The sequence below is a fragment of the Apus apus genome, chromosome 3 (genome assembly GCF_020740795.1).
Source record: "Apus apus isolate bApuApu2 chromosome 3, bApuApu2.pri.cur, whole genome shotgun sequence".
Classification (NCBI taxonomy): Eukaryota; Metazoa; Chordata; class Aves; order Apodiformes; family Apodidae; genus Apus; species Apus apus.
The window spans coordinates 19,326,209-19,342,283 of NC_067284.1; the positions used below are offsets into that span (position 1 = coordinate 19,326,209).

Genomic DNA, 16,075 nt, shown 5'->3' on the forward strand with positions numbered 1-16,075 from the left:
GGTCCAAAATCTTCATCGTAGAGAGTCATTATTGTTACATATATGCTAATATTAAGCCCATGGGACTCCAAAGTTGCATCAGCATGGCAGCACTGCTCTTCTTCCTCTCATTCCTTGTAGCAGAACTTAGTCATTCTTCCCTTCTTCTCTTTTCCAATATATATTGCAGAGTATGAACTAAAGTTCAATAATTACTAATTAAGAGTTTACCTCCCCAGAAGATTTTGGGTTAAATAACATGACATTGGCAAGAGTCCATGTAGCAAATAACTTTGTTGGTGCTTTTATGCCAGCAGCACCAAACCCCTTTACACAGCCTTGGATGTGAAATAATGGATATCTTGAACTGCTGTCTGAGGGGTCTATGGCAGCTCAGGTAGATTTCCTGTATCCACTGCTTCCCTATACTGAAAAGTACAGGCCATATTCCATATGGTAGTGACTTGTGAGAAAAAGATCTTTCAATATGTATGGATGCAAGAGGAAGACAGAAATAGAGGAACTGCTTATGGCCTTATATGATTACTAATGTGTATTTAAAGTGTTGAGAAAATTAGACCTTTCCCAAAGAAAGTATTTGCTTTTCCTATATAAGTCTAAAGAATATGTATTTTAAAATGGATCTAGGTAAACTCCAGGCTGAGCTCAAGTGTACTGAGCTCAGTTCAATGTACTCTAGGGCCAGCTGCAGCAATGCTAGTAAGCTGAGCCCTCAACCACCTGAACCTTTCTGTAACTGCAGCTGGAGGTCAGGTGAAGTAGCACAGGACATCTTGAGTGGCACCAGTCTGCCCTGGCAGCCAAACGCAAAGCCCCCTGTCATCTCTATGTCTAGGATTATGTGGTCAATTTTTATTTGCATATAATACCAAGTATCTCATCAGTGGTCTACCAACATTTAAGCCAGTGCACACAGGTTTGCAGTCTCCTGCTGGGCTCAGTTTGACTTGCAGCATTTCAGGCATTGAGCAGCAAGCTATAAGCATGTGCAGCATCTTGCTTATGGAAAAAAACCCCTGTTTTAATAGTAAATAGTCAAATCAGTAGGAAAATATACAGGGTTTCAGCATGTTCTTAATATTTCTAGATAGGAAATATAAAGGATAATAAAAATGAATAGTACTTTCAGGGCAGTGCAAGCTCTAAATAAAGAGGCACTGAACACTGAGCACATCTGTGACTGCTGCGTGGCACACAAAATACCCAGGCTAATGCTGAACCTGAATAAACTGGGTTATTAATAACAGCATAACGGGGTCAGCATTGTATTGTGTGAAGACTGATTTATCCTGTTTCCTGGGTTTGCAGCCTATCCAAAGCTTTCTACAGTTACAACTAGTCTTGCTATTGAACAGAAGTTAGGTGATATAAAGCTATGTGAATAATTTCTGCACTATAGTTATTGAAGTACTGAGGAGCTCTAGATTTGTATTATGTTTAGAACAATCAAGAAGGATGCTTAGCCTTCTATTCAGATTCAGGGGCCTAAGCTGCCGGATTTGGTCTCAAAAATCAGAAATTTTGTAAAACATGCTCTGCTTGAGAGATGGGTACCATACTGGATGAAATTCTTAAAAAATGTGGAGTTTCTGTTGTATCTTTATCTAAAGGGAAAATAAAAGCCATGCATATTAGAAATTGACATGAAAAAAGAGAGAGATTTTTGGTGCAGTATCTGTTCCCAGTGGTATGATGTTAGAAGGCTTCATAGCCAGGCTTACCAGCTGTCTTCTTCTGCATCAGCCTCTTGATTAAGGGCCAGTTCTGACTGATTGATGTATTGCCATATTGAGCACTACATCATCTCACTTCTAGGCACCTAAACCAATCACTGCACTTGATATCAGGTTGGTAACTATTCAGTTTGTATTTTTGCTGAAGCATTACATTAGAGAGAAGTCCGCAGCATTCATGCACATAAAGTAGGCAAAGTCAGGCTCCTTTTCATGACTTAAGTACCTTATCATGGCCAGGAGAAAGCATTTACAGACTGAGCACTTTCCTAAAGGTGGGTACTAAGGTCAATCCTAAGTACTTCTCTCTCGACAGAAGGACAGTCTCCTTCTACTGATGGTCTGGGTTAAGCTCCCACTGACAAGCCTTTATTCTAGTCTTTTTTCTTGGTGGTCACGTTTTCTTCCTCTTGAAGAGCTCTGCAGCTAATAGGCTGCAGCATATTCAGCTCCTTACAGCAAGAACTAAAATAATTTTGGATCCTTTTCTTCTAGAAATGCAACATCTGAAGATTTGAGATATCATCCTTGGCTTGTCCCCAGCTATGCTGTAGATGATGAGAGATTTTGAAGATCTACTTTTGGTTCTAAGCATGGAAAGGGGGATTTCCACTTTACATTCTTACTTGTATAACTGTATTTTCAACATAAACCATGCTCTGCTCTTGATTCATAATATGAAACAAAATTAATTTTGTTTTGGTGTAAAACACTTCCGATTTTTTTATCTTTTTATCTTTCTTTTTGTTATACAGCAACAAGACTATGCACAAGATGTAATTATTCTGAATCAACATTTTTTGGGGGTGCTGTGCATTGAAGCAACTTATTTTCCATTGTCTTTCTGCAAAAAGACAAAAATTCATATAAACCCAACAACTGTAGTAGTATTTTGATAAGTCCAATGCATGTGGTACATTGTCACAAAAGAATACCTAAGAAAATGCAGAGTGGCTGTGTAAACCTACTAATACACTTCAGAAATTCCTTGCAGGAGCCAGAATGACAAATTGTTAACACTCCAGATACATATTCAATATATGGGTTTTTAAAGAAAACTTTATAAATATGCAAATTTAATATAGACAAATGCAGAATAAAATGCACTAAGAAACTGATATGTAGACAAAGGTTTATTTACACCATACAACATTTTAAATATTTTATACACAGCTGCAGCAGAGAAAGCTATTTTGAGCTTTCCAGAGAAAACTGCAATAATAAAGATGTGAAATATATTATTCATATAAAAGTGAGATTATTACTTTATTGCATTTAAAGCAATGAAGAATGTAGCTCAACAGACATTCATTTAATGACAAAAACTTTGCTTTTATATTATAAAGTAAAAAGTGTAGTAATGGCCAAACAGACTGTTATAAACTTTAAAAACTGCATAAATATATACATTGTGCTTCATGGTGAAGTTTTTTGAAAACTAAACCAAATGAAGCTGTTACAACATGAATCGTTGCTTGAGGTTTATCTATAAAGATTACCTTACAAATCCATTCCACGGGTACTTACAACACACGATGGTAAGAATTGTACACCTGATTCTCCACTAGCCAGACTAGTGGGAATATACTGTACGAAAAAACCACTGACATTTGGCATAGGAAGAACCTGACATAAAGTAGTCACAATGTTCAGACAGGAGCGTCAGGGTTCCCAAAGTCTCCTTATTGTCAGTGCAACAAATTATTTTTGTTTTGTTTTTGTTTTGTTCAGTTTGTTTCCGTTTTTGTTAAACTTCTGTTTGAAAGTCACCTTCTTGCACATCTAAAGGCAAGTTCAGACACTTCTCCCATTCTGCTGGTCTGAGTTCTAAAGCATCTTTTGCCTCTGTGTCTAATACGTTTATCGTTGTATAATGTGGGTAGTCGCCTGTGGTTTTGAAACTGTCCCATGGAGCCTTATTCGTTGCTGAGTTCTCCTGAAAACCAGATAAGAAAGAAGAATTAAACAAGGATGAAATAATGTGATTTCTCATTGTAAGGCTGATCACCAATGTGCTCTCATGAGACACAGAAGCCATAGCGGGGAACCGGCTTTGCAGGGAGCCAGGCTGGCTGGTGTTCAGCCTCGTTTTGACTCTTTCTCTGTAAGCAATCAACATTTTGGCAGGCTTCTCACCTGAGCTGCCAGATAAGCCTTTTATTTCTCAAGAACCAACGTACATGAGGAATGGCCAAATGAGCCAGTACCAACAGCCATCTTCTCAACAGAGGTTAAGTGTAGAAAAATGGAAGAAGAGAAGGGAAGGTAATTCAGGAGAGCTTACTGCTTGAAATACAGAGTGATTTGAAACAGACATTGCCAGCTGGATTTTAAATTGGGGCAGCTGCATGACAGAACCACAGAAACTTAGTGCTTGAAAATGCTGTGAGAGCTCCCTTGCTTTACAGGCTGATGAGCTCATGTGTATTAGGATTGACAGACCGAAAGCTGTTTCTTTTCTACTGATTTTTTTTTTTTTTTTAATGCTAAGTTTTATAGGGTAATAGACATTATGGACTAAGACCAATTTAATTAGTGATTCCTGCTGCAACATGTTTGGTGGGATTTTGTTGCCAAAACCTAAAATTTTTGCACCATTTTAGATGCCTTTGGATTTTCTGCCTGATGTCCATCTTTCATGAGACATGCAGGTCCCCTTTGAGTCTTGTGTCATCACTGCCTGTACTGTGCTGTACACTAAAACACCTGAGGCTGCCTAAAATAGCCTGAGATGCCTATATTTAGGTACATGCATCACTGTTTGACTGTCTTACAGGTAGACCATACCTCTAGGCAGCTTTTATTGTCAGACTTTTCATAAACATAACACTGATGTGAAACAGAGTAAACACTACTCCACAGAGATTCCCTTTGAGATTTGGAATTAACTCAAGATTTGTGTAGACAGCAACTCTCAATAAGGAGTCAAATGCAAACTTTACATGTCAGCAAATCTCAGAAGAGGGAGTGAGCGAGAAATGGGTGCAAAATAAGACATATCACAAAGGTTCATTAAAGAATAAGGACCAAATTTCTGCAGGATGAAGATGATGTGAATGATGTAAATTCATTGGCCTGACATCTGCTTAATAACCTCTTCTTCGTGTCTGAGAGCAGCTCTTCTGAAGAAGTTATGGAATATAATGATTCTAGCTCAGTTCCATTGAAGATACAATTTTCACATAAAATTAAAAATAAAATTATTACTAATCATAATATTACTGGTAACAAATACATCACACTAAATTAACTGTTTTAATTAGGTAGAATCAACTGTGCATGTGTGCATTAATGTGTATAAATTTGAATTATCATGATAGCAGAGTCAACTCAGGATGATTTAATTTTTGCTTTTCCCATGGTAAATATTTATAAAACTATTATGGAAAAGACACAACATTAGAGATCCTGTGTGCTTCCTGGACCATCTCACATATAGGTGAATCAAGCTGGATTTGTTTGGAGTAAGTAATTTAATATTTGCTTGCTTAGCTAGAGGAAAAGCCCTGTTGGCAAAATTACATTAGTGAGCTGCTTTCTCTAAATAAAGTCCTTTAGACTTGGTAGGCACAAATAGATTTGAAAAGTGTTCCCTTTAGTTCAATTACTTGTCATTTATAATGATGTCAGTGAGTTAGTTATGGTCGAGTTGTAAAACCTAATGAGTCTCACAATAGGTTAGATTGCTGAAAATATCTTTTGTTCTAATTTCTGAGGCTACCTAAAGGTAGCAGAGAATGAGGTCTTCTCAGGAAATATACTAAATTCAAAAGACTCTTGTTTCATTTGTGTTGTTAGGGATCCATCATATTTCAAATATCTAAGAAGCAAAACTTACCATACTGCCTGATTTTGGTACATCCCGAAATCTGTCCAGCGTCTGAAATTTCTGATTTAACTCTTGAAACAATTCCATGTGCCTCTTTCTTGTATGCATGACCTTCTGCAAAATGGAACATAATTCCTTATATTTACAATTGATTTTGGGCTGCTTTTTAATTTTTTTTCTTTTCTTTAGGAGTTATTTTTCCTGACATAACAAAGTAAATTGAATTTGTCAGGGCCATCTTTTCTCTATAGACTCGACCAATGGAAGTAAATCGCACCGAACCTTCTCTCTGCTCTGTTTCCTGTTCTTCCTGTACAAAAGACTGTTTCTACCCCACATCTATTGAGTCGCTGAAATTAAGGGACACTGTTTTTGTGCTAGCCTAGAAGTATTTTGAAAGTGTGGTAGTATCTGAGAAAGATATTTCTCTTGCACACTAGGAATATTTTCTAGAATTTCTGTTTACAGAATGGATGCTAATATTTTAATGTCTATAGGAATGCAACTGCAGTTTATAATAGTACCTATCAGAATATTTTTTAGAACACTGAACTCAGATATCTTGGCCCAAAATGGAAAAGCTCCAAATATTATGGTTTTTAATATGTGCATTCATATTAAGAAAGGTATGCATAGTTTTTCAATTTTACTTGCTTTCTTATGTCATGGACTGGGCAACTGCAAACCATTCTCCCTCTAGCCCATGCACAGAGCACTCTTCCACAAAAAATATTTTTATGTCCCTCCTGTGCAAGAGGTGGGGCGCCCAGAGGAGACCCTCGGCCATGTATGTGCCTTGGCAGCTACATGGAGATACAATCCTGTTTTCAAGCCTAGACTGTCAAGCCTACCATCTGCATTGTTTCCAAACCAGTTCATGCTGAGGTGTGGATTCAGACTTGCCTCTGGATAAAAGCCAAAGGCTGCTTACTCCTCCGCCAGTCTCATAGTTCTGTGGTCTGGGTGGACAGGGAACAGGAGTGACTGAGGATGCTTCACTTCAGTCCAACATCGGATGGGCTCAGCTTGGCTTTTCTTAAGCTTTTGTAACTTCTTAAACTTGAGTTACAGCTGGGGCAGCAGCCAATAATATTGACAGAATAGGTGCAGGACATCAGCCTCTGTGAATGTTTACTAACTGTCAAGCCTGATTTTTCCCTGGCATAGTACGTGACAAATGCTGCAAACTTATGTGCTCCATGCCTGAGTGTGACCCTTTCCAGCAAGTAACACCTGACAAGTATGGGTTTGTACCTTTTTAAATGGAGTGGCAGTAACTGACCCTCAAATAATGCTTTACCAATACCAATTTCAACTTTTATCTTTGATTTGCATACGGTGTTTAAAAAATTTAATGAAATTCTGCTGCTCTCTTGGCCGTGCATCTCTACCTCAATGCTCCAATAACCATATCCTTAATAAAGCTGCACTGTATCTTGAGAACTTGTTTCATTTCTGATAACAAGAAATTGACAACATTATTCACAAAAGAGACATGAGATACAGCAAGCAATTAAAGATCTATTAAATTGAGTTGTGAGGTGAATAAGGGAAACAGTTTTGGTGAGGAATTCCTTGCAAAAAGTAATTTAGCTAAAGATTTAAGCAAATTCCTAGGGTTTCTTTAAAGCTGTTGTTGTTATGGTAGATAACATGGATATGTAGAAAGTTTAATATACATAGAATTTAAAAAAGAAAGGTTCTGCCTCAAACATTATTATTGGCTGATATGAGAAGACATGCTGAAGGGGACAAAGCAGATTCAGTGCATTACAATACTGGCTCTAGAAGCAGGGAATAGCATATGGCTGTGAAACAAGTATCTACAGTTGGAAACTTTTTAATTGAAGGCTGGGAATACAGAGAATACTACTTTCTGATATTTTTCTGAATTGTGCACCCAAGAATTTATTAAAAGCAAATATGAATAATGCAAATGTCTTAGTTAAATGCATTATTTCTGAGAAGAAGCAGGTGAGGAGAAATTAAACACTTGCAGTGGGAAGTCTGCCACAGAAAAAAGGGTTTAACGTTTTATTTTTAATAGAGAATGACTGGTATGAACACGTATCTATGGATCTTTTAGTCGCTTTGTGTTTTCCTGGCTGAAGGTGCAGTAGCTTGATTTTTCAGCTTTAACTGTTCTAGTTTACTTTAAACTTCCTTGTTAGAAAGCACCTTCTAACCTGCTTTCCAGAAAATATGCTCTGTTGGGGAACCCTTTCTCTTTTATGAGAAAATAGCCCACAAAATATCTGTGGGGGTTTAGTCTTTCTTTTCTATTAAACAGGCAATGTGGAAAACACAGCTTTATCAATCCTAGAAATCTTACGAATTTAGAACTGTCAATCTTGACCAATATACACTAGGATGATTGTAGTAGCATCAGGACCTGAATAGGTTGGAAAAGGAGCTTCTCATGCTGCCCTTTGAAAGCACACCTTCCTTTGGTGCAGCTGCAGATTTGTCCATTAATGCCCCATCCCCTCCAGAAGCACCTGATTTAGCCACCAGGCTACAGATAGACTTCTTGAGGTCATTCCTGCAGGCTCCATAACTCTTGTGCCCCACACACTAAGTGGGGTCACACTGAACTGACATCTCTCGCATTTCTACTCCCACTCACAAATAACGTGTGTATTTTGAAAAAACTAAGCCCTACTCTGATAAGCATCTGCTCTCAGAAGAGGATTCAGTGTGGATGGCTATGATCAAGATGGAAAGGACTTCAAACGTAACTCTGTACCCAGCTCCCTTTTTTTATTTATAAGAGGGGTTTAGCTGAGACCTAGCTCCAGCACAAATACTCTCACGAAGATCTGTGGTTAATCTTATGAATAGCAGTAATAATAATAACAACAATAATATTAATATAACAACAACAACAATAATAATATTTTAATAATAATAATAATGTAATGAAATTTGCCTTGGAGATTTTCACAGGTAAAAATGCTCTCTCTTAAATATTGTATGAAAAAAAGAAAAGAACAGATGGGGGAAAGCCTTCCCAGCCCTATAATGGAAACATGCTGTGTTTTCAAGATGTTATAGGTTTGATCAGCTGCCAAACTTAGGAAAGGGGAAGGATTTTTCCCAGCAGGCATATTTTTTTTCACCTTTGTCTTTGAGAGATGTCTTCAGGTTGGTAAGAGAATGGTTTTGAACTTCAGTGAGTTTGTAATATTGTTACAATGAATAGTATGAATAGCTAGTGCAGATAAATTTCTGAAAGAACACAAACGCAGCAATCAATGATCAGTTAAGCACTATTGCTGGTGAAATTCTACCACTCTGTGGAAAGAAAAGAAGACATTCTGGTATTCACATGAGTCCTGTGTATCCTCACTCTCTCTCATGGGTGGAGCTCAAAATGGGCCAGACATTACTTGACTCCTGGGGAACAGGGTAACAAAGCACTTTTCTGAATTATTTGGCATAAATGTTACTGCTAGAGTACATCTAATGAATACCTTATAGAAAGGGAAGAGTGGGGTGGATGGCTGGGAAAATCCAGGAGTCAGACCCTTTTATAAAATCTAAAGGTAATTGTGATCTTGAATCCTAAAATGCATGTTAACAATACTGTTTAATTCTTTTGTAGGTTTGGTTTTTTTAAGTGTCAGCACACACCTATTACAGAGTCCTCCTGGGAATTTCCAGAGCATCTGTATTCCTGTTCAACATAATTAGAATGAATTTTATTTGATCTGACAGCTCAACATTAGTGCTGAGCCTTCACGAAAATGGTACCTGTCCAGCTTTAGGGAAGAACAGAACATAATGACTGGTGTTGGAGGGCACTTACTGAGGGTTTCCACAGCCAGCAGCAGCAAGGATCCAAAATGCCGAGGCCTATGCATTTTGGTCATGTTTTGGATACTGGACAGCATGAATGAATCTAAACTAATTCTTGTTTAGAGCAAGAAAAGAGCTGAAAAGTTTGTGTGTTGACTGTTCATTTTACCAAACTTCAAAATCCAAATAGATTAATCAGTGTTTTACAAAATCTAATTGTGGACAATATATTATTCAGCAGTAATACTTTCTGCCTGTAGAAGAAACCCAGTATATGTTTGTCTTCTTTTTCTCTACACTAAAGGGAAAATTTAACTATATAGTGGTAAACTATTTAAAAAGGGAAAACAAGATACAGGCGGCCCAGTTCTTGAGAGACTTCTCTCTAAGATCTATGGTATGGGTTGTCCAGTTTGGATGCCATCTTTTGCTCTCTCCCTTTCCTTTGACTGGAGACACAAGTTTCCTAAGTTTCCTATAACATTACAGATCAGTCACAAAATTTTATAATTGATAGTCCATTCCAAGGGCCCTTAAAACTACACCTCTATTTCTATATATATTGGAAATAACAGGGAAATAAGAGGGACAGGATTATTTTAAGGTACTGAGTACAGTCATGGCCTACCTGTGTTCACAATATATAGCAGCTAGCTTTGAGTTTTAATTGTGGCTTTCAGGAAAAAAACAAAACAGAACAAAACAACAACTAAAAACCCCACCCATGCTCTTCTTGTGTTTCTTTGCTTTAATGTCAAATTTTCTATATTGAGGTGAGTGTTGCATTGCAGCACACTAGCATAGTTTTAAATAGTTTTAATAAATGAAACATGTCCAAGACCATTTTCTGGCACCATCTATCATGGAATGTTCTCCATGAATGCTATGAAATTCTTAGTCTCCAAAATAAGAAGTCTACAACCAAATTGCCAATTGTGAATGGTACTTAGGTTGCACTGGTTCCCTAAAGACAATCAAGGATCTGTTTGGGTAATCCAGATTAAAACAGTAAATATGTTAAAAATTCATCCATACAAAACCTGACATTTTGGCACACAGGAATATTGCCCCAAACGTCTTTAGTAAGATAGGCATAGCCTAAGGGTTTGTCTTGTATGGATATAGAGAGACATGTGTGAGAGGGTAAGGCTGTAGAGACTGCCAGAAGATTGTTAAAAGGAAAAGGATGGAGCTTGACACAGTCTTGTCCATACTTTGTGTTTAGTATTCGTTATCCTCAGAACTGTGGATGGACATTGTCTCAGAGAGTGCCATCTGGCACTGGCCACAGACAAAGCAGAGAAAGTATTAAACATTTAAGTAGGGTAGCCAGTCACTCTTGCTTGACCTCACCTCCAGGCTCCATTCTATTTTGCAGTCAAGCTGCTCTGAAGTATCAGAATACCGTGTTTTGGCCACACAACACTATCTCACTTCCCCTCATCAGTATGCCTTGCTAAGCAAAGGAATCTGGGTGGCTATTTAAACATTTTATGGCTTTTTTATTTTGTTTTATCTCAGCCAGCCAGCCACACTATGTGTAAGAATACAGGAGAGCCCACAGGCTTAATCAGAGAAATCATAAAACAGGGAGGTGGGATAAGGTTAATCTGAGTTAGTACTTTTAAAACACAGCAGTAACCAGCACGATATCGTTGCCTTTATCACTTCCTCAGCAGTGACTCTCAGTGGTCCCATCCTTCCTTCTTAACAAAAAAATACACTTTCCTGCATTATAATCATACTTCAAATATATTGTGCCGTGGAGCAACAATGCTGCAAACAAGACTAGACAAGGGTGTAAGCATCTATGTGAGTGAAAAGAAAATACGTAATGGGAAGCCTAGTTCTTGAGAGCAGAATGTGTTCAGCATTGTTGGTGTTATTTGATGTTAGATTATGCTCTCCTGAGTGGCAGGAGGTATGTTTTAGAATCTGTTGCCACAGAGCATGTTCTCATTGTGAATGGCATGATATTCCTACCTTTTAATAATGAACAGTAAAATTCAGAATTCTTTTTATCACTATAATTATAAAACTTCCTTGCACATTGCTTGCATTTAATTTTGGAATTGCATGCTCATCAGAAATTTGTTGTTGATTCATGTTTTTCTTCTTCCTTTCTATGCATTTATCCTGAAGCATATTTAGAACAATCCTCTCATTTTATTTTCCTTAAACTTCCTGTGTGAATCTTTGGTGCATTATTAGAGACATTAATTGACTGCTTAAGGTAACTACACTCCCTGGAGGAAAATGACATAGGGCATTAAGGCATCATGTTGAACTACCAAGAAGCCACAATCAGACATGGAAGATCAGCATTCCAGCAAAAGCAGGTCACCAAAGCAAACCCTTCTCTCATTGCAAGACTTCTATGACCACTGCTATGGCTGCATTTTGCATTATGTTCTACCTCTTTATGGACTAGAATCTGCAATATGAAACTACATGTGCTGTGCTTACATCCCAAATAATAATAATAAAAAGCTTTTGTTTACATATGCAATTTATATTATACAATTTAGAAACTTCTGGTTGATATATACTGATCATTTGATTATAAAGTTTAGCATGAGCTCTATAGGTTCCATGCAAATATGATTGTTCAACTTCTCTGGAGACACACAATGAATTATATCAAGCTATTATCATGCATGAATAGACAACCTATGCAGAACCCCCAAATCTGTAAATTATTAGCACCCCCTGGAAAACTTAACTGCTGTGTTGCTTCTGGTAGAGAGTAGAGAGAAAACCTCATTTAAAAAAAACCTCAAAGAGATTTAGTAATATTCTCTGAGATAGAACAAAATGGTCACTAACTAGCACAATGAAAACTCTTCATTCTATGGGGTCTAAGTCTGAAATTGTGGATATTCAACCTTAGACAAAGTTGATTTTTATATAGCATGTGATCTATTGACAACTGCAGCATTTCATAATTCAAAATTTGACACGTTCATAATCACTATGTGGATCTGAAACTCATTTGCCAGTAGACTAGAATCGAAGAAAGAGAGATAGAACAAATGATTGAGAATCTCTTGAACACAGCAACCTTCTGCACCAATGGGGTCTGTCCTACAGAACTGTTACACTTTTTCAGTAGATAGATGGCTAGCAAAATAAAATAAAATAAAAATAAATTAAAAAGACAAAAAAAAATTGGATGACAATGAAGAGGCAGAGCCTCATCATGAAGCCATGATGGTTAATATTGCAATATGATAATTAGATCTCAGAAGCTTTTACAAATAAGTTGCACCAAAGTAGTTTTAATGAATTGCTCATCATGTTCTGTACATTACCAATTGAATAACCCTGTGACATCTACTATGTCAGAAGGCTAAAATCTGATAAAAATTACACTTCACATTTACTTTTAGGAAAATAGTTTTAATAATCAGGAATAATTCAGTAAAACTTACTTCAAAGTCAAGGTCCGAATAACGAGATTTTCTTCTCTATTAAGCAGTAAAAAAGAAAGAAAAAAGAGGTTGTATTAACAAGGGGACTATTAATCAAATCATATTAATGAGTCTAAATAACACTCTTGTTTTCCTATCAGGTATCTATTAGGTATTCTGTGAGAGGCTGTAGATTTTATCTTGATAATTGAAGATTAATGCATGACTTTGCATACAATTTTTTAGACCAGTATCATATTCTTTTCTCTGAAACAAACCAGACTGCATTTCATTGGAATGTATAACATGCATGTTGATTGCATGTAACTGACCCTATTGGTGTATAAAATATTTTTTTTTCTATACCTTCTGTGGTATTTGCAAATTGTCATCATACGTGTATTTTTTTCACAGTTATCTATATGCATCTATGATCTAGATTTGTACAGGTATAGAGAAATGGATTCTTTCCTACCTCAGGCTTACATTGGTACAACTCCATTGATTTTAATGGAATAAATGGTAGCAAAATCAAGCCGAAGCCACCTATACTTTCCATAGCTTCAGCTTGTTTGTTTGCAATGACAATCTGGATGCAGAAAGCAATGATTTTGTTTTACCGTTACAACAAATCTGATTCAAAGCATCTGATATAAAGCAAGAATGATTTACTAATGAAGTAATCACTTATATACAATGCAACAGAATATGATTGCTTAGAAATATCTCAAATAATTTATCACATATTATTTTGAAGATTCTAAAATAAACTAATTGTAAAGTCAAATTTTATCAGAAAGAAGCAGAAATATTCTAATGAAGATACTAATTTTTACTTTATTTTTTTCCTAAGGTTGAAAAGTGAATGGCTTGCAATAGACTGAAGAGATGTAGAAACAGTGGTTGGAAGAGCTGAAAAAAAGAGTGCAGAGAACATGTGAATGGAAAGAAAATATGCATTGTCCTTCAGGAAAGAGACTTAAAGGAAGGGAAAAGTATCCCAAGAAAAGAAAAAGGCTTGCTGCTGCAATTCAGCCCTATGTTTTGTTGTAGACTGTGGTGGCTTTAAGTCATGGTGAGTGAATCTTTTCAATTGCACCTAATTTCTCCATTGAGGTACAAGCCAAGCCTGTTAGGCCAAGACAAATGATGTTAATGGCTTTATTAGACTTTGATTTTATTTGGCTTAACACACATGCAGGTTTTAGTAGGCTGTTCTTATTTTTTTACAACTGAAAAATAATTTTATGACTTTCAGTTGCAAAAAGCAGAAAATATTTGGTTTCTGAGCCCTTGTAACATATTGTCTGGTTTTTTTTAGTAAAAGTCTGATGCTCCAATCCACAGTAATATGAAGATCATTGTAGCACTGTCAACACACACTTCATGTCTAAGGAGCTGGGAAGCATTATAAAAGACTAGTCTATAAAATAATTAAACCAAGCAACAACAATGAGCTTTGGAGAAACTATCTTTAATCACCAAGGCTTGATTTAACCTAGAACACTCAAAATAGAAAATTTAAAAATAAAATAAATAATTCCGCCAAAATAAGTAGCATGAAAACATTCAAACAACAAAGGTCTTGGGGATAAGAAAAATATGAGAACATTATGCTCAGATTCTTAAAGCAGCTAAGTTCTTACTTGTTCAAATTAAGGAGGCCATGGTAAGAGTGTACCTTTGACATAGGCCTTCATCATTCCACAGTAAACCAGCACCTGAAGAAATCTACATATCTCTAATGAGGAAGGATCTACTTCTAAGTTGCAATTAGAGGGTATCTGACACTGTAAAGGCTCCATGCTCAGAATAGATGAAACTTGTACAGGTGATAACCAGCTGAAATTTATAGGAGCAGCTTTGAAAAATGCTTGAAAAAGCTGTTTTTAAGCTACAGTCCAGTAATAAACCTGATATCATTGAACTGAGAATTCCAAGTGAAAAAATGGATATTTGGTAAGAAATGTGTAGATTGCTTGATACTGTGATATCTAAAATTGGAGCATTTGTATTTTGCCTTAAGTCTACTTGAACACAGTGAAAATATTCTTGGCATAGCTGTCTTGCTAGGTTTTGTGGCCAGAAAACTCTATTGCTGTTTACATGGTAGAAAGACATATCTAACAGACTGCAACATATTTAACTGTGCTATCGTCAGAAAGTGGAACACTATTGCAACTTTGCTATTAAATCCCACCAGTTATGACCAAACAGATCATACTACAGGTTTATCTCCATGAGTATTTTTCTAGGGCTCAACAAGAATCTATCACAAACACATTTATTTTAAACATACATAATAAAGAACATTTGTTCTGTGTTTGTGCTTCACTTTTTTACATGGCTGCATATGGTCAAATACAGCATAATTGCTGTCAGATCCTGTTCTCTTGAGACAGAAAAAGTATGTAACTACCACAGGTCTGAACAGTAGCAGTGAAGTTCTCTGAATTAATGAAACACAAAGGACACTGGTTACAAATGTGATCCTGCACCTCCGTAAGTCATCTGCAATATTGTCATTTACACCACTAGGTACATGATCAGGCCCTCCTGGCTACAACGTAATTGCCTTGAAATGACTGCAGTGTTACTTTTTGAGAGAGGACACATTTTCAGAAGTGTGAAATCATTGGGAATCCTAATTTATGAGGATGGAAGTTTCCCTTCAGTCCCAGTTGGAAGTTGTCATTTTACTAAATTTCTCTCCTAGTTTCTGTATGATATAAAACAAGATTAAAACATGCACATAAAGACTTCAATTGTGATTATATACTTTTTTCTTCAATGAATTTTATTCATTGTGTCTCTTTTGCCTGAGAAAAATGGGGATTTCCATACACACCTAAATGTTTTCAGAAATCAATCATCTGTCTCATTCTACAATTTAAATTAATGGGAGCCAGCAGCTGAGTGGAACAGGTAGAAAAAAAATCTCTTGAATTAAATGAGGTGCTGAACTTGTCACACCAGTATGTTTCTTTTCAAAAAGCTGTTTTTTTCACCCACCTGCAAAATTGAGAATGCTTTTAGACAACATAAAAATTACGGTGGAACCTGGTGGTGTTTTCAAGGATCAGTTAGAGATCCACTTGACTATTAATATTAGTTGAATATAAATAACAAATCACTGTAAATTATAATATTGCATCAATTAGTATTTTCTATTTGAGCAGGACTGCAATAGTGCTTCAAGAATGATACAGGGCAAGCATAAAGTGAGATTGCTGCTGCAATATCCTCCCTAGTTCTTCAGTGGTTTAGGAATTTCCTTGGGAGGAGCTTATTCTGTTGAGCATAAT

The 16,075-nt window shown here is 36.5% G+C and overlaps 1 protein-coding gene across 9 annotated transcripts in view; it reads right to left on the reverse strand.

The window, feature by feature from the left end:
- Positions 1 to 2,853: 2,853 nt before the first annotated feature.
- The window catches only part of ADGRB3 (adhesion G protein-coupled receptor B3), a 464,008-nt gene continuing 450,786 nt past the window's right edge, over positions 2,854 to 16,075 (reverse strand). For 6 of the 9 annotated variants that reach the window (XM_051613842.1, XM_051613838.1, XM_051613840.1 and 3 more), the window contains 3 exons: positions 12,792 to 12,827; positions 5,572 to 5,676; positions 2,854 to 3,669 (listed from right to left, as the gene is read on the reverse strand). In XM_051613842.1, the coding sequence (XP_051469802.1) occupies positions 3,481 to 3,669; positions 5,572 to 5,676; positions 12,792 to 12,827 (330 nt within the window). In that variant the 3' untranslated portion in view covers positions 2,854 to 3,480. The remainder of the gene's footprint in view (positions 3,670 to 5,571; positions 5,677 to 12,791; positions 12,828 to 16,075) is intronic. The other 3 variants (XM_051613841.1, XM_051613839.1, XM_051613843.1) reach the window with 3 other exon arrangements.